Below are 22,055 nucleotides of genomic sequence, written 5' to 3'. Positions count from 1 at the left end.
TACAAGAATTTGGTAAGCAGCCACCTTCGGTTGTCTTCAAAATCACTCAAGACTTTCAATACGCGTTTTGAGAGTAACAAACTCATGTCCATTACTAGACCTTATTTACATAACATGGATGGTTTCTAGTGATTAAATATGCATATTGTTCTTTTCCATTTTAGGCTACTTCCTTTGGTTTTTGTCCCATCAAAAAAAGAAAGGCATAGAGACCCAGTCTTTCTTTTTGGTAATGGCATAGACCTAGTCTTGTCCTTTTCTTTTTGGTGTTGTCACATAAGTCCTCACGTAGTGCAGCCAACAGATATAAACATGCCATGCGGACTTTGCTACAATACACGTTATGCTTAATAGTGTTGTTTCGTTTTGTATCTCTATTTTAATGACAAAACCACTATTATTTGTTTCTGTAAAGATCAAGTTTTAGTTTTCCTCACATTAGAAAACAAAAAAAATAAAAATAAAAAATAAAAATAAATGGTGCTTTTTGGGTGGTGAAAGATATGCATGGGGAAGCTTTCAACGGGTGAAGAGTCATGTATAACATGCCTATTCAGTTGATGGAAAAAATGTAACAAAATTGTAAATTAAAAAAAAAAAAAAAAAAAAAAAGGCTCTCCTAAATTAATGACATTTTAGGAAGTGGGGTGCATGTATCTGTCCCTAGGTTTGTAGTTGCCAAAAGCTTGGCTTCTATCCATCTTCTCTTTTATTAGAGTTTGTGACCCGAATTCTTGTTGATCCGACCCGAAAAGCTCGCGGTGCGACCCATTTGGTGAAACTAAATTTTGGAGAAAAATTTGGGGCTCTGTGGTGGAAGCGGAGGTCTCGGGCCGATATTCAATTTTAGGGTTTTTTCTGTACTATATATATATCTGTATTTTTGTTCGGCCGATTGGGGTTTTTTAGGGTATCTCGAAATTTGGCTCACCTTGTACAAATCTTTCAATATTGGATTTGCTTCTCCCTGCCCGTGGTTTTTCCCGTCAAGGGTTTCCACGTTAATTGTGTGTTTGTTCTTCGATTTCTTTGTTTCTGTTGCCATTTGTTTTTCTCCCAATTCCGTAACATCTTTCAAACCAACCAATTGAGTTAAATGTGGATTTCCATGTCACTAGAAACTCTTTTGTATTTCTGCTTTGGAAAATTTTTGTTGCTCAAATCACCAATACCACCAAATACTCTTTTTTCCTTTCATTTTATTATTATTATTATTATTTATTATATTATTCATTTTTTTTTTTTTATGGGTATGGTGCCAAGTGGGCTTTTGTTAATGTTGTTACTCTTTTGACTCACAGAAACCCAACAATTTTAAAATATATAACATATATAAAATAAAAAATAAAATAAAAAATAAATAAATAAACTTCTTTCATTATTATCGTTTGAATGATGAAAAATTGCCTTTCCAAAGCACCTGGATGAGGAGGAGAGAGGATAATTTAAGAGAAGAAAGTCGAGCAATCCTTTGGACCCACCACTTGGAGCATATAATTAAACAAATGCAAAAATCAAATTTCATGATTTAAAAAACCAATAATAACCAAGTCAAAAACCCATAAAATGGCATAAAATCCACACAAGTTGGTCTATAGTCTTAAACCGCCTCTTCCAAACCAAACAAAGCTGCGCATTCCATTGACAAAAGCTTGTTAATAGCAGTGGGTCAATTGGTTCATTGATTTACAAATCGGTGTGGCTTTGAATCTTTGAAACATTCACCAAAAATAAAAGTCTTCCATTACATTAAACTAAACTCCAAAATCTTTTTTTGACATTCAGGTTATTTATGACCCCGTAAACACATAACTATTGCCTCCATCAGTATACTTTCTGTTGAAAATTTTTGCATTTCAACTATTCTTCATTTCCCACCATCTAATCCGTCACAATGTTGATTTGCACATGCAAATTATGTATTATTTCCTGTGGTTCCTCCTTATATATATACATATGACTAAACCTTTTAAGGAAAATCAAAGGAGTTGATAAAATGGAACTCCATCAACAAATTTTTGAACCTTCCCCATTTTTGACCATTAAGAAATGGAGGAACATAATATTAAATCCCTATTCTTTGGTATAAAGTCAATGAGAAATGTTGGTCCCACATTAGCTAGCTTGATTACTTTTTAAGAACGCTCTATAAGGGGGAAAAAAATTATTAATAATAACAAATAACGAAAAGTATAGGACAGAACTTTGGTCACACCGAAAATTTTATCCATTTACTGATGAAAACTATAATAGAAAAAAAGAGTTAAAATTTAGACCAACATATTTCATGCAACGACCAATGAAAACCAAAATTCATTCATAATCAAATCATGATCTTGATACAGCAATTCAAGCTACACACATATAAAACAGTCATTTCCCTAATATAAATATAAATTTCTGAAAAGGAAGAATAAAAGAGAGTAAAGATTTGCAAGTGCAAAACATAGAAGAGTTTTGAAGCTGCTCAGATAATGCTGTAAGTAATTAAATACTCAAACAGAGCAGGATCTAGTTGCTCATGCATTTGAAAAAGGAATAAATAAATAAATAATGAACCAGCAAATAGTAGCTGGAAGTTAGAAAAACTGCAAGGAAGCGAATTGGAACTTTCCAACATAATACTTAGAAAGCAATATGAAAAGATAACCAAGATTAGCATACTGGTTATTTTATACTTTTTTTTTTTTCTTTTCATTTATTTTTTTATAAACCAATGTCTTCTTAAGAGTTGGAGATTCAGCTTTATAGTCCACCATAATTGCTTTCCATAGTTATCTATCTCTTGCATTTTGACCCAAGCTATGATGCATTTCGAAATAGATCGAATCCTAATGTCAAACTACATGCTAAAAGTAACAGTCTAGAAAGATTTTTACTGGTTTCTTACAGCTGCTCAACAAAGCACAAAAAGATGTATAGTAAAATAAAATTTGCTGAGGTTTACCTGAAAGAATGCTTTCCATTCTGTATTACCAATGCACCACCCCAAAAAAAAAAAAAAAAAAAAAAAAAAAAAAAAAACTGAAATTTTATTTTTACATATGTATGAGAGCTGTTATTTCTCTTCATAATTTGAGTTCAAAATGCAAAGGCTTACAACTTTTTGAGATAAGCATTTCGATGCTTCAGTTTGATCCTCTTCTCTAGTACATGTTGGAGAACAATCAACTCTCTGAGAACCAAGTTGTGCAGGTAAGTATTTACACCAGGATCCCAGTTGAGTTTGAAAGCGCCAATGGTCAGAATTGAACTTTGATTGTTGAGTGCGGAAATGACATCCATGGCTAAGCGAGAGTTTTCTTCACATGAGCTAGATGTTGGCATTGATGTTGTCAAGCCAAGAAACTAGCTGCTGAGTTGAAGGCCTGATTTTAGGGGATTCACTTAAACAGAGGCATGCCACCTCAAGAACCTGCATCAATTCCTCATTGTGCTGCTTGTCATAAATGAATGGATCAAACACCTCACATTCCCTTTTTTCCCTCTTCATTTGAAATACCCAAGAGATCAAATCACGGGATCCTTTTGGTTTGCACATATCCATGGGCCTTTTCCCAGTTAGAAGCTCCAAAAGAACAACTCCGAAACTATACACGTCCCCCTTGTAAGTAGCAACAGAGGCTTGACCATACTCGGGAGGGATGTAGCCTAAGGTCCCAACAAGATCAGTTGTTACATGAGTATCATATGGTAGAATGAGCCTTGCAAGACCAAAATCAGCTAAGTGAGCTTCAAATTTGTCATCTAAAAGGATGTTACTGGACTTTATATCTCGATGAAGGATATGGGGTTCGCATGATTGGTGCAAATATGCAAGCCCCCTTGCAGCCCCTCGTGCAATTTGGAGCCTTCTATCCCAACCAAGAGAGGATGCGCCATCCAATTTTTCATGTAACCAATAATCCAAGCTACCGTTTTCCATGTAAGAATATATTAAGAGCCTGTCACTCTTATACGTGCAATAACCTTGAAGATGGACCAGATTTGGATGCTGAGCTCTTGAGAGAGTTTCAACTTCAGCACGAAATTCTCTATCCATCTGACCACAGTCACTGGAGAGCCGTTTGATTGCAACCTTCTTACCATCAGGGAGGGTGGCTTTGTAAACCAAACCAAAACCCCCACACCCTACTATATTTCCCTGGTCAAAATTGTTTGTAGACTTCAAAAGATCATCAAGTGAGAGTTCTCCATTGATTTCCTTGTTCTGGAACAGGATCACTAAGCTTGAACCAAGTTCTTCTAAATCTTTGTCATCAGTGTTACCATCCTCTTTCTCAACATCAACCTCTCCTCGCCTGTGTACCCGCAACACAAATATGAAAATGAGTGCAAGAAATAATGCTATCCCAAGTACAATCCCTATAGCCGTTCCGATAATGACACCTATGCTTGGTTTCGCTTTATTAAGTTGCTGAGTAGGAGTTGGCTTATCTGATTTACAAGGGGGGTCATGACCAACACCACAAAGATCATTTCCTTCAAAGCTTGAAGTGGGGAAGGTTGGAAACTGACCTCCATCAGGGATCTGCCCATGCAATTGATTGTCTGCAACATTAAACTTGGACAGAAAGCTAAGTTTCACCAACGAAGGAGGAATTATTCCAGAGAGCTTGTTATGTGACAAATCCAGAGTCTCTAAGCTGGCCATTCCTGACCAATTACTTGGGATAGGTCCGGAGAGATTGTTGAATTTAAGATCCAAAACATGGAGCTTTTTCAGATTCCCAAACTCCAGCCATAATGGACCACTAAGATTGTTATTACCCAAGTCGATTGTTGGAGGAAAGCTTTCAAGCTGATTATACTGAAACCCTCTTGCACTGACATTCCTCTTCATGAACAAAGGGAAATCTGGGGAAGGTTCTTCCAATGAGACTTCCCTATCAATGAGGCTTCTTAATTCAGTTATATTTTTCGGAATCTCACCAGTAAATGAGTTGTTTGATATGTCCAGGTAAAAAAGAGAACCAAAATTGCCAAACCATGCCGGAACAGGTCCACCCAAGCAGTTCCATGATAAATCCAACAGCTGCAACTGCTTGCTATTACTCAACCACTGTGGTATTGAACCTTTTAGTCTACAATTAGCAATAATAAGCACCTTTAGCTTATCAAAATGCAGAGTAGGATCTGCAGGCAACTCTTCATCATGGAAGTTCAAGCTAAAAACCAAAGTAGTAAGGTTTCGACATTGCTGTAAGACTCTTAGAGATGAAGAAAGATTAGTGTTGCTAGAATTTGAAAGAGATAGGTAAGACAGACTACGGAAATTTTTGAAGCTTTCCGGTATTGGACCAATGAAATGGTTCCGGGCAAGATTTATATTGTTCAAACTTTGACAGGATGGAAGGTTATCAGGAATAGACCCACTGAATCGATTAGAACCTAAATCAATCGAGGTTAAATTAACCATCACTGAACAATTAATATTTATTGGACCCTCCAAGGAATTGTTTCTCACATTTAGCAAAGTAAGAGTTGGACAATTTGTCAAGGAGGAGGGTATAGTACCATTGAATCTATTCGAATGAGCTACAAAAAACTGCAACTTTCCAGTGTTTCTAATAACATCTGGGATAGTTCCTGAAAACATATTTGTGGATATATCTAAACGAACAAGGTTAGTGAGATTACCAATTCCTTCGTTCAGCAGCCCGGAAAGCTTGTTATCTTCAAGCTTCAACTCAGTCAATTTTTGCAGCTGCAATATGCTCTCAGTTATACCGCCGGTAAGATTATTTGTGCCCAGATAGAGGTATTCCAAGGAACTACAATTCCGAAGCCCATCAGGAAGATTACCAGAGATGTAGTTCACGGCCAGATTCAACAACTTTATTGCAGAAGAATTCCCACAAATACCATCAGGAAGCGAACCATTCAAGGAATTCTCAGAAATAACAAGGTCTATGATTGAAGGCAAATTAGTATCCGGAACAGGACCGTAAAAGTCGTTGTTGCTCAAGTCTAGGACCTCTAAATTTGGCAAATGAAACAGTGATGAAGGAAGAGAACTTTTGAGGAAGTTTGTAGAGAGATTGAGGGTCCTTAGCTGATCCAAACTCCCTATTGATTCAGAGAGTTTTCCCGCTAGCCTCATCTTGCCAAGCTCCAACTTTACAACTCTGTTGGTATCAGGAACATTGCTCAGCCCAAGTGAAGATGAAGATTTGCATGTTATCCCTTTCCATCCACAGCAATTGGAAGAGATATTTGTGCCCCACCCATCAATCACCTGTTCCAATTCTCTCATGAAATCCTCCAATGCCTTCAAATCATTCTGGTTGCATGTCAGGCTCTGAGAGTTCAGACCCCGAGCTTGGAAGCAAAACACCAAAACAATGATGATCAACCATAAATCTTGAACTCCCATATCTGCCACCACCCAAAAAAAAAAATATATATATATATATATATAGCACACCCAACAAGAGGTAGAGAAACACACAGAGAAAGAGAGAGAATACACGATCAAGTAAAAGTAGCAACTTCCATGTCAAGAATTCAAGATTCCCAAAATGTGTATTTTGGTTTCAAGCATTCTGGTTCAGAACCAGAGCACATACAAGGAAAAAAGCAAGAGAGAGAGAGAGAGAGAGAGAGAGAGAGAGACAATGAAGGCTAATGAATACGCTAAACCAAATGATGGGTATTGTTGTATTTGAAAGATAGAGGAAGAAGGGAAAAAAATAAAAATAAAAACTTTAAAAAATAAAAAGGAGAAAAAGAAAAAGACAGACTTGTCAGCTAAAGAGATAAGGAAGGAAAAAAAAAAAAATGGAGGAAGATAAAAGATAGATAAAGGAGAAAGAGCTAGAAACAATGGGAAAAAATGGAAGAGGCTTTGACTTTGAACATCCTCTCTGTGTGTATGAATGAAATGAAGAAGAAAGCTCAAAGCTATATTTTCCACTGTTCACTTTCCAGTTTTTCTTTTACAGACTCTTCTTCTTCACAAGGCCATAGAAGAAAGAAGAGAGAACGAGAGAGAAAGGAGAAGAGGCGGTTGGTTACCTGCTATTACCGGCTGTTGCCGGTGAAGTTCGGGCAAACGTGGAGGTTTCATATTCAGGAATGGAAAGTCAAAGGTGGGTGTCTGACAACTGCGGGCAAGTCGTATTGGCCGCCTTTATGACAATGCACAGTTGGATTTTGCTCCGGCTATTTAATTATGGGCTTTTTTGGAATTTCATTCACATCTCTTGATTCTTTTATTTTATTATTTTATTTTTTTAGATTCTCATGTTTCTTTTTCAAGTTGCGGTTTTTTTCTTATTCAGCAAACAAAATAAAAATAATAATAATAATAATAATAATAATAAAAGTTGCTGTTTTTTTCTCGTGAAGTGGAACTGTTTACACCATTTTTGAATCGACGTAACAGGAGAACTAGGAAGGTAAATATTTAAACTTTTTATTTAAGATGGTTAAAGTGAGTTAGAAAGGAAAAGAAAAGGAAAGAGAAAGAATCTATTCTTTTATTTTAATCAATTTTATTTTCTAGGAAACTGATAAAAATTAACAAAAAAAAAAAAAATTAATGACTCTTTTAATTATCTCAAAATCATTTTTTATTATTATTGTATAAAAATATTTATTACTTTTTATATGGTTTCTTTTCTTCCTTTTTTACTTTATTAAATTTATCATTTTTTTTCTTTTAATCCAAACATGGAAGTTTATTTTCTCCTTTAATTTTTAAACAGCATCACAGTTTTAATTAATTATATTATATTATATCATATGTGATCATTTATATTCAAATATAATAATTTTAAAAAATATATTCAACTTAGAATCTAATAGATCTAAAAAAATTTATAAATTTAAAAATATTTGATAAATCATTAAAGAATTTCATATAAAATTGCATTAAGATGAAAAGTAAAAATAAAAAAATTCATGTTGTAAAGGCAAATTTGCAAGACCAACAATAAAGCTGGGCTTGAGTTTAATTTCTCTAAAAATTTTCAGTTTGTGTAGATTTAGGGATGTACAATGCCCTTCTTCCTGATTCCATTCATGTATTTGAATTTACAAGGCACTGAATTCAATCCAATTATAGTCAAATTCTAATCAACAATCGAGCTTTTCAAACCGTTATTTTTATTTAGTATTATAAATGCATAGCTTAAAATTTGATCTAAATTTATTAAGATTTTTGGCAAAAAAACCCATGGATAGTTATATTCCCAAGGTCAAAGACTTTGAAAATGAACATATTTTTCATGATAAAGAAATGAAATCATATGTATATAATATGTATTGAAAGCGACCAGAAAAGAAGGAAAAAAGGTAATCGATAACTAGGCAGGGCCCGTGGACAAGTTGATAGTTGAATAGAAAAGGGTAGATGAGTTTGTGCCTATTCAATACCATGACACAACTTGTTTCGAAAGTTGGAGAATTTCTTTTATTTCATTGTTTTGACTTTGGTTTAGTTGAAATGTTTAGTAATTAATTTGATTGGTTGAATTAGGTCGTGAACAATATCTGTGTATGAAAACAAAATATGAAATCCAAACGACTCCAGAAGTCAATTCAGTATGAATCCACAGTTCAAACATATCAGGCTGAGTAGAAATTTGTTCACTTTCAACTATACCTTTCCCTATCAGAATTTCTACCAGCTGACTGTATTTAATTTTTCCTCCATTTTCTTTTTTTATTTTTATTTTTTGGGGCCCCGGGGGGGGGGGGGGGGGGAGGGAGGGGAAGAATTAAGATGGCGTATTCTTATATCCTTAACCTCATGCAGACTTGATAGTTTATCAATGTTTTTTAACTCATATATTTATTGCGTAATTACTAATAAAGTTAATAATCGGGGCAAAATTAAGAAATGCCAGTGCCAATTAGCAATTTTCTGTGGATTTTTTTTTTAATTTTTTTTAACAACCATTGAGATTTTTGCTTTTGACTATAATGTAGACTTATTTGTTTATTTATTTATTTATTTTTTGATTAGTTATTGTTATGATACATGATACAAGGACAACATTATTTTAATTTTATTAGGTTCAAGTGGAAGCGAATACGTTTTTTCTTTTTGGAGCGAAGGAAGTGAACAAGGTCGAAAACATGAAACAGAGAAAGGACTTTTCAATGCAGTAAACGTTAGAATGTCCCACCAGAAGCAAATATGGATAGAAAGCACATAAACTTGTGAAATTTGCTATTAATTGTGAAAGACATTTTGGTCTGCTTGGAAAGGAGTATCGTGGCTCTTCTCTATCCTTTCCATCCAAAAAATAATAATAACAAATAAATAAATAAATAAAATAAAACCTCTCCCTACTCTTCGTAAAGATATGACATCCAAATTGTTTTTAATTAAATATTGAAATAAAGTTTTAATTGCATTATTGAAAGAATTCTATTAAGGTTGTTTATAAATTTATATTTTTATTTTGATTTAAAATTATTATTAATAATATTTATTAATTAATATATTTGTATTCAGAAGTATACTACCAAACATTTTAAATATATTCAAAAATATATAATTGAATTTTTTAAATATATTTAAATATGATTAAAAATTTATAAATATGAATATCTCAATGTATTTATATGTATGCTATTGAACATCTCAAATGCATTTAAAAATATGTAATTGAACATTTTTATATATAAACAGCTCAAATACATTAGAATTTTACTATAACTCAAATACGTTAGAAATATATGACTGAACATCTCAAATATGTTTAAAAGTATATGTTCGAACATCTTTGAAAATGTTAATAATTTTAAAACTGAACACTCTAACGAATACATTATTCCATTGCCTAAAAGTGTTCTAACCAGAAAGAAAATTTTTTAGAATTTTCATAATTATCAGTTTTCTTCAAAAGTATTGTGAAGAATTTTTGTGCAATGTGTTTGATTTATAAGCTATTTATAGATTAAGACTATAAATTGTGAATATTTTAGATATTAAAATTATTACATAAAATTATTTTATATTTTTTAAATATTTAAATGGTAGTGTGTAAAAAATAAAATTATATAAATTTATTTTATAATTATGAAAAGGAATATATGGAATAATTGGGAACTATGTGAAATAGCACATATTTGCATAAATATATATGCCCAAAAATCATCGGCAAATGGTGGATCATGTATAATTCCTTGCTTGTCATCCAATGGAGGGTCGCCACATCCATACCATCCAGATAGAAAGAGATATTTGGGATTAAAAAGAACGATACATAAGCAACAAATGGTTAGAAATGCAATATAATTTGTTAGCTGGGATTTCGTATTGAATTTTTGTTTTATGGATAAATGGAATCTAATTAATGGGAACATGAAAAACCAATGCCCTAGTAATTTTGTATATAAAGTGGGAGGCCAACTTTGGACTTGAGAATGTTATACATATCGTCGTGATGATTTAACCTTGGTGGAAATACCTATTTAGCATTCATAGTACTTCGTTCGCCTTTTAGTCTCTCTATCAGTTTTCCATTTTGTGGGTACCCTAGGAAATTATTACTTTTTTTTTACTCTTTTACAAATTTGTGTTCTTTCTAATAATTTGTACGCTAGTATGAATAAATATGCACATATTTGACCTTTTAAATAGATTCTCTGGATTGAAATAATAAAAGTTTAATAAAGTTTCAACAAGTTGTAATTGTTGATTTTGCAGAAGATAGGTAACAAGTTTGGAAGCCAAAAAAAAAAAAAAAAAAAAAAAAAACGAAGAATTAAATCAAGACACCTGCAATGAGCGAGCCCGAGCCGCAGCTTTCTCCAGTGCCTTCAATCTGTTAGCTTCCATTCGAGCTTTCTGTTCTTCTGTGATCTGACTTTCACTGGAGCTGGAGCCACTATTTTTATCGTTTGAAGCTTGGTTTGGTAATTCTTCTGCAGGGACTGTGTCACTCTGCAAAGTTTGTGAAGGTTCCTGTAATAGGATGAATACGAAGCACCATAAAACATTTGCAAAAATCATTTCAGGTTTTTATATTTTCAAGATTAAATATGATTTGACTATCTAGCATACAGTTGAATGTGGAGCAGTGGAGGAAAAAGGGGCAACACCAGCAATCGAAATAAGCAAATGAAAAATAAATATAAAAACAAAAATCTAGCACTAACAGTGATCATCTTTTTTTTTTTTTTTTTTTTTTTTTTTCTATTTACTACTGTACTGAGAGTGAATTTTCTAGTTAATAACAGGCCTTGTGCACCTAATTGTGAAATTACCAGGCAAGCACAGGGTTTTGCAATCACATAATTAATTCGTTTACCAATCCGTCAGAAATGTTTACTTTTCAAATACTTAGATGCCTATCCTTTTAATGCAAAATATGCAATTATGAAGGTAGAATTAAAATAAATTCTTTGAACTTTCTATCTGTTCTACAATGAATGTGGCATCAATTTGCTTACCGTGAAGAAAATCTTGCAAGTAGCTTGTGACACCGATACTACTGAATTTCAAGACAAGCCAAACAAATTAAAACAAAAGATAGAATACATACTTCAATGGCTTTCTCAAAAATGTCCTCAAGCATGTCTGCCTGTATATTTTCAGCATCGTTGTTCTTTGAAGGGGAAACTCCCTGATCATTGCCTAGTCCCTCGGAGTTCATGTCTGCAGGCAAGGAAAGAAACAATTAGAACTCAATGCAGCAAAAGAGAAAAGGAAAATAGGTAGCTCCATATTCATTAAGCTATACTCAATAGGCTCAAAAAATAACCATGGCAAAAAGAATGAAGAGGGAAAAAAAAAAAAAAAAAAAATTACAGTCAAGAATATCGATTGCTCTAGGGTAAAAAGAACAAAGAGAATACATAATCAAACATGACCAACTTGTTTTATTTTCAATGTTCTTGTTCTTAATTGAAAGAGTAGTTTCGTGGTCCTTGAGAGGACTAAAATTCTTAAATCATTTTCCTTGCATACTTAATTTTGTGTCTAATTTAGTGAGTCAATTGAAAGCCTGTTGACAAGATTTCAGTCAAAAAGCATTTATCAGATTTTTGTTTTTTTTTTTTCCTTTTTCTTTTTAGCTGAAAAGCATTTATCAGGTTATGAATTATAAAATTAACGAGTGTCTACCGCTAATGCGAGTAAACCTAAAAGTTATGTCTACTTTCCCACATAAGAGAAGCAAATTTCTCTACACTAAAGGCAAATTCATTGAACCGAATTAAGCCAACCCCACTATCCCACACAGTATATGACTTAATCATTATGTCACTTCAAGAATTCTAATTAAATAGTCAGAAACGTATTTAAAAGATGAAAGAAACAAGAGCCAAACATCTTTCAAACCCACAAAACCTTTAGGAAAAAAATAATAAATAAATAAAAAATCCAGCAGACCTTGTTTATCCTGGGTACTGCCAGGTTCAACCGGTGGTTCGTGCAACTTTGTTGGATCACCTCCGCTAGCAACTCTTTCCCTTAGTTCTCTAAGACACAACTGCACAACAATGTGCAGAAATTAAATCAGATACATCAATCGTCACGTGTTTACAGATGAGCAGCGGGAACACGAAACAGAGTGAAGGAAAGAAATGTTCTTGTTCTCCTCATTCAATTCGCTTCCACTCTGTTCGAAATTCCTCAAAAAGCCATCAACCTAAGTCTACACCACAACCATCACCAGAGTCTACAAAGTACTAAAAATATGCTACGAAAATCCCAAAAGGATAAAGAAAGAATGTTATATATAGATATATATACCTTGACACGTTTTGTAGCAGCAACTTGTTCCACCTTGTGTACAAACTGATCAAATGAATAATAAGGTAGCAAACGAGAGTGCCATTCACTATACATCCCAATTAGATTCCCCAAATCTCTAACCTGTGAAAAAATATATATATATTTATATATATACACTAATTGGCAAAAAGAAGAAGAAGGTAACTAATAGTATTATACAATATGGTTATTCTCCACCCCTTATTCCATAGTTTATATTCATATGCAGAATATAAACACATATGTAAACTGCAATAATTTTTTTTTTCCAGAAAAACAAAAATTACAAGCAGATTGTTGATAATTTAAAAATTCTGATTGGAATAACAGAAATTGGAAATGATAAAATGGAAATTGAACTAACATTCATTAATAAATAAATAAATAAATATATATATATATATATATATATATATATATATATATATTTAATTTTTATTAATGGAAGAGAGAAAAATGGAGTAACAACCTCGTGACCGCGGCCGCGATACTTGAAGGAGCGAGGGAAGTGACGAAGGACATAGCCGAGGCCATCGTCGGAAAGAAGAAGACCAGGGGTGAGCTTCGGCCTGGTCCTAGGAGCCACCACCTTCTTGGGTTTCTCGGAAGATCGGTTTACAGAAAAGGTTTTGGAAGAGGAATTGGGAGCGCCACCGCCACCACCGCCGCCTCCGACGTTGTTGAAAGAAGGAGTAGCAGAAGCAGTAGAAGCGGAGGAATTGGGGATTGGATTCGGAGCGGAGGATGGGCAGTCACGTGACCAGTGACCTGGTCTTCCGCACTTGTAGCAACCCGTCGGCGCTGCCATTTTTTCTGGTTTTACCGGAATTGCTGTGTTTCGGGGAAATCTGGATTTTTAGGAATTTATTCATTTAGGGATTTTATTTTTCGGTTTTTATTTATTTATTTTTGATTTGGCGGGAAGAAGATTGAAGAAGAAGGAGGGAAATCAATTGGGCCTTTGTCCAAAAAGCCCAGCCCGCCCGTTATTGATGTTTTGGGCGGGAGTTAAAAGACTTATTTGCCCTTTTAGTGTTGCACTGTAGCATATAAGACAACATAACTAACAGTAACTTCAAGCCTATTTTCCAAACAAAAGTTTCCTAAATTTAAAGTCAACAGAAAAGAGTACGACTTTAGCTCTTTCACTTTATGTATTGCTCAAGCATCCAGTAGTAACCAGCACTCAATGTCTGTATGTAGATTTTCATAAAGTCAGAGTCCCAGAAACGCAGTATCTCCTTTGCTTATCTTTTTGACATTGAAGGGACTACAACGTTCGTCTGCAGTAGCCAGTGGGTTTACATATAGTTTCTTTTTTTCTTTTTTTCTTTTTTTTTATAGTTTTTATCTTCTTTTTTATTTATGTTTTTGTTGATTTAAATCTCCATTTTGTTTCGTTATGCGAACAAAAAAAAAATAAAATAAAATAAAAAATGTATCTTTATTTTGGAAAATATCATGTCCGTAATATTTAATTCCTCTCTTTGTTTTGTAAAAAAGGTTTTACTTTTACATACTTTACTTTTGAATCTATACTCTTCTCCCCTCCATTTATATAGCATTAGCATATCATATTGTTAGGTTTTAGTTCCCTTTTTTAAGTTTTTTTTTCATTTTCTTTTATGTGATTCAATTTTAGTTTCTCTGAGTAATAATCTTTAACTGTTGTCTTTGTTTTCTAGTATGGACTGCCTCATTCAAATTGGTATTTCGGTTGTTGGGAAAATAGCTGAGTATACGGTTGCTCCTATTGGTCATAAGTTGGGTTATGTTTTTCACTAGAAACGTAATGTAGATAACTTGGCAACAGAAACCCAGAATTTGAAACTTGCCAAAGATAGGATGCAGGATTTGATGGATGTTGCTAGAAGAAGAGGCGAAGAAATTCATGGAGATATTAAAGACTGGCTAGTAAAACTAAGTGAGGTCACTGAAGAGGCTCAAAAGTTGTTAGCAGAGGAAAAGCACAACAAAATGAAGTGTACTTTCAGAGGGCACTTTCTGAATTTGGTGCCTCGATACCAGCTAAGCAGGAAAGCCAAGAAGATAGGCGGCTCTGTCGTTAAAATCAAAGATGCAATCAGGTTCGATAACATCTCTTTCTATCCCAAACTCCAAAGTGATTTTAAAAATAAAGATTACATAACCTTTGACACAAGAAAGGAAATTGTAAAGGGAATAATGGAGGCACTGGGATATGGTAATATCAGGATGATTGGGGTCTATGGCATTGCTGGTGCCTGCAAAACCACGCTTGTTAAAGAAATTGCTAGAGTGGCTTTAGATCAGAAGTTATTCAATGATGCAGTTTTGGTTACTGCATCGAAATCTCCAAAGTTTGAAAAATTCAACAAGAAGTTGCAGACAAGCTAGGTTTAGTACTCAATGATAAAAGCATACCTGGAAAAGCACTTAGGCGACGGAATCGATTGAGGGATGAGAATAAGTTGCTTATAATTCTAATGATGTTTGGAAGGATGCAAGATATTGCTGACATCTAGATTTAAGCAAGTCTTGTATAATAATATGCGTATTGAAAAGAATTTTGTCATTTTACTTCTATCAAAAGATGAAGCATGGGAATGGTTTAGCCATATAGTGGGTGATTTGGTTAACAATTCTGATTTCCAAGGTTTGGGAACTGGGATTGTTAAAGAATGTGCATGCCTACCAATCGCCATTGTAACAATTGCACATGCATTAAAAAACAATCACTTGCCTTTTTGGAGACAGGCCTTAAGGCAACTACAGAGGTCTAACTTAACGGATATCAAGGGAATGCATGAAAAAGTGTACTCTAGTATCGAACTAAGTTATAATTCTTTACAAAATGAAGAAGCAAAATCATTACTTTTGCTTTATGGTTTACAAGAAGAAGATGAAAACATAGAAATGGAGTATTTAATGAGATATGGAATGGGTTGGGATATGTTTAAACAGGTCTATACATTGGAAGAGGCAAGTGACAAAGTTTACAGTTTGGTCGATGAACTCAAAGATCCTTCTTTGTTGTTGGATGGTGACAGCTATGGTACAGTTAAAATGCATGATGTCATTCAGGACGTTGCCATATCAATTGCAAAAGGAAACTATATGTACAGTTTTAGAAATGTTGTTGAGGTGGAAGAATGCCAGAGGAGGAAAACACTTGAAGGCTCAAAGGCAATTTCACTACCTAATGGTTATATCGATCAGTTCATTTCCAAAAGGTTGGAATATAAACAGCTTGAGTTAATCTGGATGTGGGAAAATAAATCTATCCAGATCCCAGGTAATGTTTTAAAAAAAAACAAGAGAGCTTAAGGTTTTTGATTTGTTTCATTCATATAACTTACAAGCATTGCCTTCATCTTTATGTTTCCTGCAAAATCTTCATACACTGTGTTTGCGCTTATGTAAGCTAGGAGATATAGCTTTAATTGGAGAGCTTGATAAGTTGGAAATTCTTGACCTTTCACAGTCTGATATTGAGGAAATACCAACACAAATTGGTCAACTTACTCGTCTATGCATGTTAGATTTGACTGGCTGTTGCAATCTAAAAGTGATTCAACCCGATATCATATCACGTTTGATATGTTTAGAAGAGTTGTATGTGAAACAGAGTTTTAAAAATTGGGATCAGCTTGAAGTAGTCAGTGGAGAAAGAATAAACGCCAATCTTATTGAACTAAATGGTTTGGTTCGACTGACCAATTTACATTGGGAGATAGTTGATGTCAAGATGCTGCCAAAAGACTTATTTAGTGAGAAATTGGAACGATATAAGATTTCAATACAGGGGGCTGCACAATCCAGCAATGTTGATGATGGATTTAATTCTATCAATTCTGAAGTCTCAGCTCCAAGACATTTGGAAATCAATCTCAATGAAAGTAGTCTATTACAAGAGCTTGGTCTTGAAATGTTGTTGAAAAGGTCTCAAGTCTTGTGTTTAAATGGATCAGAGTGTGTGAATAATATTGTTTATTACTTAGATAAAAGGGGCTTTCCAGAACTGCAGTGTTTTCAGTTAAGAAATAATGTTAAAGATTCAATAACACAATAGAGCAAATTCACCTTGTAGTGCATTTCGCAGCTTGGACTCATTGTTCCTTGACAATTTGATAAATCTGGAAAAGATATGTCATGGAGAACCCACAATAGACTCATTTGAAAGATTGAGGGTTATAGAAGTAAGAAATTGTATGAAATTGCAAAATCTCTTGCCATTCTCCATTGCCTGACAACTTGGGGAAATTAGTATAATTAATTGTGCTCATTGACATTGAGAAATGTACCAAAGATCAAAAAATTCTGCTCCAAATTGAAGAAAGCTTCTACATCATGTGAGGGAATTGGACCATTAATTGTAGATTCTCATGCCATGCCTTTCTTCAGTGAGAAGGTAATATGCTTTAACTTCTTGAATATTTATTATTAATTGCTATAGTAGTTGTGAAAAGTTTTTTTAGTCTTGTGTGAGAAGATTGTTTTAATGAATTAAATTACCTCCTCCTACAAATGCAAATATCTTTGACATAAGCTCATCAAAACCTGGAACTTTTTGTTAGAGAATTTGGCTGAGCTCCTCGAGGAACTCTTACTTTCCCATATCTTAAGAGAGTTACAGCTTTGAAATGTCCAAGTCTGAAAGCAAGCTTTCCATCTTCCATTGCCAAAGACCTTCTCCGACTTCAAACACTAAGTGTTAGTCAATGTGGGATGGAAGAAATTGTTGCTAAGGAGGAAGAATTGGAGATGGTCCCTCCTAGGTTTGTATTCCCTCTACTGGACTACATAGAGCTCCAAAATTTGCCCAATCTCATGAGTTTCTATCCGGGACTACATACCTCAAGTTGTCCTTTATTAAAATGGCTACTGGTAAAAAATTGTATGAAAGTGAAGGTGTTTTCTTCAGAATTCTTTAGCCTCCAAGAAATGCATGGATTGGCCCACAATAATATTTCAGTTCAACTACCATTATTTCCTTTGGAAAACGTAAGAATTTGAACTACCATCTTTTCTGTCTGTCATTTATTTTACTTTTTCAAATAAGACTAACTTTCCTGTTTTGCCTGATTATGAACTAGACAATAGTGGCACTCTCATTTTCTGGTACTTTTAGAATCTTTTAGTCGTTGTTTGGTTTATTATCATTATTATTAGTAGTAGTAGTATTTTAGATATATATGTTTTAATATGAAAGTCAGTCAAATAACATTTTTATTTCTTAATCAATTCTTCAAAATAAAAATAAAACAAAAATTAAAATAAAGTAGTTTTTTTTTTTTTTTTTTTTGGGTAATAATAATAAATGTAGTTGATACATCATGATCATACTCATATCTATTATAGTCTATACATCAAAACCCCAACCAGTTCAAACCAATGACTTAAGAAAAATTCCTTTAGCCCTAAAATTAAAGTCCCTGCATTATGGTGTACGAGAATATTCTCATGATCATAGTTGTACCACACATGGCATTCTCTTAATTTAATTTATACTTTGTTTTTGTATGTATTTTTTAATTTTGGTTTTAATCCTTAAGGTGTATTAATTAACTACTAGTGCTCTTATCATCTATTGATTTAGGACAACATTTTATATTCACAGCTATCTCTCTTCAAAAGTGAAAAGGAAATACTCTTCTACTTCTATATATTGTTTCTTTCTTCTTCCTTTTCATTCCTTCTGTTGACTGAAAATTGGAATATACCATTGCAGGTTGCACTACCCAGCTTGAATATGACAAGTCAACATCAATTCACAATAGATTTCTTTAGAAAATTGCAACACATAAATGTTGATAATTGTAAAAATCTAGTTAAGATGTTTTCATCTGATATGTTGAGAAGACTCCACAGTCTAACGAAGTTGGTCATATGTAATTGTGGCATGATGGAAGAGGTACTTGAAATCCAAATATCAAATGATCACCAAAAAACATCAGAGATAGCATCCATTCAATTGAGGGAGTTGGAATTAAGAAGATTACCAAAACTGAAGCATGTGTGGAGTATGGATCCGAGAGGGAGTCTTATTTTCCAAGACCTCCAAACAGTTTATGCTTAGAAATGTCAGTCTCTGAAAAATCTTTTTCCACCTTCTGTTGCCAAAAATCTTCCCCAACTTCAAAAGCTTATTGTAGACAATTTTGGAGCAGAGGAAATTGTTGCAAAGGTGGAAGCATCGGAAACAAAAAACCAAATTTGTGTTCCCTCAATTAGTTGATTTACAACTCCTAAATCTGCCACAACTCATGAGTTTCTACCCAGGGATACATGCCTTAGAGTTTCCTTTGCTTGTAATGTTAAAGGTGTCTAATTGTTTGAAAATAGAGGACTTTTCTTTGAGATTTCTAAGTTTCCAAGTAACAGATCAGGTGATCCATCATGATATTCCATTCCAAGAGACTGTATCTTTGAAGGATAAGGTAGGGTTTCCATTTTGCCCAATTAGCTTTTGCGTTTATTTGTTTGTTTGTTTTTTTTTTTTTTTTTCTTTTTGTTTATATGAATCTATTAAGGAAATGGCTGATACAAAAGAAGAAGAAGAAGAAGAAGAAGAAGAAAAAAAATGGTTAAGTTCAAAGAGTGGGTTTTATTTCTGATTTTTCTTACCTTCTAATAATTTTTAAGGAAAACTTGTTTCTTCATTGTTTACTGTCTATGCTTCAGAGGAGATTGAGATCTTAGATTAGTAGATGTTTATTTAAGGATGAAGACCAACTTGATTGTAAGATTTTTTTTTCTATATTCTCCCCCATTTGTGTGATTTAGTCTCGCTTGTGTCTTAAAACTCACAATGACAGAAGGAAAGACTTCTATTTGTATTATATATTATATAACAAAGAAAAATCAGGACTCAAGCATGAATCATGAATATTGGACAATATGCCTGAAATAAATTCTAAAGATGTTAGATTCCCAAGGAATCTTTGCAGAAGACACTCCATAAATGAACTAGTTTATATTTTTTTTAAATTAATATTTTACCTTGTCTAAAAATAGTTGAGAAATCTTTCTCTCAAAACTTGTTGAGATGATCTCTTGTTTAGAAATTAACTAGTTATTTTACAGGTTACCAAAGATCCAGTTGGCAAAGAAGAATGGGCAGGTGCACTAAACAAATTGCCCAACTTGATCCATTTGAGGAAGGAGAGCTCCCAGCCATAGACAGAATTTCAGCATTTGATAATTTTAGAAGTCTTGAGATGTGGCAGGTTAAAGAACTTGGTGCCGTCCTCGATGTCTTTCGAAAATTTGACAGATCTAAGAGTGTCAAACTGTCATGGAATGCTAAACTTAATAACTTCTGACAGCCAAAAGTATGACACTATTGAAGAGAATGAGGATAAGTGAATGCAAAAGAATGGCAGAAATAATTGCAGATAGAGGAAGTGTAGGTAAAATAATTCTAGCTGGGTTGAAAAGTTTGGTTCTTGATTCTTTACCAAGCCTCACAAGCTTCTATTCGGGGAAACACATGATGAGATTTCCAAATTTGGAATGTGTAGTCATAAGCCGTTGCTTAGATATGCAAAGTTTCTCTCCTAGTATCGTAAGCACCCCGAAGCTGCATAGGGTAGTCTTGAACATGGAAGATGAAAATTACAGTGAGACTGATTCAAATTCAGAAGACGAACATGCAAGGTCATCACGTAATGAGATGGATGATATTAGTACAGCTATGGCTTCTAATACCAGATTAGATATTAATACCATCATATTACACATTTGGGAGAGCCACTTTTGTACTGCATTACAAGAACTTTTCACAGAAAAGGTATAAATCTGGTCTCAAAATTATATGTGACATCCAACCATGCAGTTCTCAGAATGTGCGCATATAAAAGCTTATTTGCCTCTTATATGCACAGATATTTTGAGTCCCAACCTTTATCAATTTAAGCCACAACATGTTTGTTTAACAAATGCCCTTGTTTTGATACGCCTGTTGATGCATTTTTCATATTAAATTGTTTGCACCCAAGTTGCATACTTATTTCTCACTTGACCCTCAAAGGATTACAATATTTAGCCTTGCATACACTGTTCTTTATGAATATATTATATACAAATATATATATTGATGAATACTGTTTTTTATGAATATGCACATTACAACTTTTCAATACTTTATTCTTGGTCTCTATATTTTGTTTGAAGGCAAACATTTGGAAGGTATAGAATAAAACAAAACACAAAAATAAGGAGTTTGATTGGTACAATCTGATTTACAATCACTAAATTAATGTGCGTTTTCAGTTGTTTTTCATTTAAAGTATAGGTTGTGCTAATAAACTCTAGTTTTTATTCTTTGGCTTTTAATAGGATAATTGTACATGAAGAGGAGTTACAAGTAGACAAGATGATGATAAAAAAATTTTCAAACGATCGTAGAGAAATAAAGAAGTTGATCATCCTGACGAGAAAATTCTATGCCTTTGAAGATTATAGGGTAAGGATTCCTCATGTTTCTATTCAGGTACACTTGTTTGTCTTGGTCATTTTCTCAAGGTTTAGAAAGGGTTCAACTTTGTTACGCCCCTTTAGGCCAACATATTCTCTCTGCAGTTTTTTTTTTTTTGGTCTCTGTTCAAATCGCTATTGCTTTTAGTCAGTAATATATACATTGAGTTTCAAGTCATGACAATATGAGAGTTGTAGCTTAAAAACTCAATTTAATAATTTGCATCTTTTTTATTGATGGATTAAAATGAATCAATTCCTAGCAATAATAATAATAATTAGAGTTTTTAATGATAGCATACAAGGAATTAGGCTTTTACAACAAATTTCCAAGTCTCCCATTAGTTTAGTAATTAGGAGGTTAACTGTGCATCATATATATATATATGTATATATTTTTGGTCATTAAATTGTGCGTCTTATTTCTTTGGTTCTTACTCTTCTTCATTTTTAGATCTTAATTGTTTAATCTTACATAGGAATTGAGTATATGGACGAGAGAAAATAAATAAATCTTGAAAATTGAAAGAGTTTGAGACTAAACTTTTAACTCATAAGAAAACCCGAACTGTTTCACGTGAAATCATATAATTGTTCAGAATGGGCTGCACACCAAATGTCACAATATATAGCAAAATGAAACTAGTGTAATTTTTTTTTTTTCTCCGAATGATCCAAATATGAACATAAAACAAGTTAGTAGAATGTTTTCATTTTGAAATTTTAGACAATTTTTTATTTGAAAACTGTTAATTTTTAAAATTATTATTTTCATTTATATTGTGAAAAAAAAAAATAGAAAATATAGGTGATAGAAGTAGATTGTAGCATGACACATATATTGATAGGTGATTCAACGAGTATG

The 22,055-nt window shown here is 33.4% G+C and overlaps 2 protein-coding genes and 1 long non-coding RNA gene across 4 annotated transcripts; 1 reads left to right on the top strand and 2 right to left on the bottom strand.

The window, feature by feature from the left end:
- Window positions 1-2,204: 2,204 nt before the first annotated feature.
- Window positions 2,205-7,085, bottom strand: LOC107429643 (phytosulfokine receptor 1). The gene has a single exon (XM_016040371.4). The coding sequence runs from the start codon at window positions 6,374-6,376 to the stop codon at window positions 3,314-3,316; it is 3,063 nt and encodes a 1,020-aa protein (XP_015895857.3). The 5' UTR covers window positions 6,377-7,085; the 3' UTR covers window positions 2,205-3,313.
- A 3,485-nt stretch (window positions 7,086-10,570) lies between these two features.
- LOC107429616 (uncharacterized) lies at window positions 10,571-13,642 on the bottom strand. The gene is made up of 5 exons (XM_025078014.3): window positions 13,203-13,642; window positions 12,713-12,835; window positions 12,350-12,449; window positions 11,502-11,614; window positions 10,571-10,921 (listed from the first exon to the last, which is right to left on the bottom strand). The coding sequence occupies exons 1-5, from the start codon at window positions 13,539-13,541 to the stop codon at window positions 10,727-10,729; spliced, it is 870 nt and encodes a 289-aa protein (XP_024933782.3). The 5' UTR covers window positions 13,542-13,642; the 3' UTR covers window positions 10,571-10,726.
- A 130-nt stretch (window positions 13,643-13,772) lies between these two features.
- LOC107429617 (uncharacterized) lies at window positions 13,773-21,987 on the top strand. Of its 2 annotated transcripts, XR_009635109.1 has the most exons (7): window positions 13,773-14,028; window positions 14,419-16,007; window positions 16,197-17,123; window positions 17,290-17,716; window positions 18,444-19,152; window positions 19,799-20,504; window positions 21,053-21,987. It is a non-coding gene; the product is annotated as an uncharacterized LOC107429617 (long non-coding RNA). The 2 variants fall into 2 exon arrangements; XR_003057505.3 differs by having other exon boundaries at window positions 14,419-17,123.
- Window positions 21,988-22,055: the final 68 nt, after the last annotated feature.

The sequence above is a fragment of the Ziziphus jujuba genome, chromosome 12 (genome assembly GCF_031755915.1).
Source record: "Ziziphus jujuba cultivar Dongzao chromosome 12, ASM3175591v1".
In the NCBI taxonomy this organism is placed as follows: domain Eukaryota; kingdom Viridiplantae; phylum Streptophyta; class Magnoliopsida; order Rosales; family Rhamnaceae; genus Ziziphus; species Ziziphus jujuba.
The sequence above is the reverse complement of the archived record's forward strand: the minus strand, read 5'-3'. Positions and strand labels throughout refer to the sequence as shown.

Coding starts and splice junctions, on each gene's coding strand:
- LOC107429643 (XM_016040371.4), bottom strand. CDS start 6,376: ATGGGAGTTCAAGATTTATGGTTGATCATCATTGTTTTGGTGTTTTGC.
- LOC107429616 (XM_025078014.3), bottom strand. CDS start 13,541: ATGGCAGCGCCGACGGGTTGCTACAAGTGCGGAAGACCAGGTCACTGG. Junction 12,836..13,202: donor ATCGCGGCCGCGGTCACGAG/GTTGTTACTCCA, acceptor ATTTTTTCACAG/GTTAGAGATTTGGGGAATCT. Junction 11,615..12,349: donor CAGTACCCAGGATAAACAAG/GTCTGCTGGATT, acceptor CCTTGCCTGCAG/ACATGAACTCCGAGGGACTA.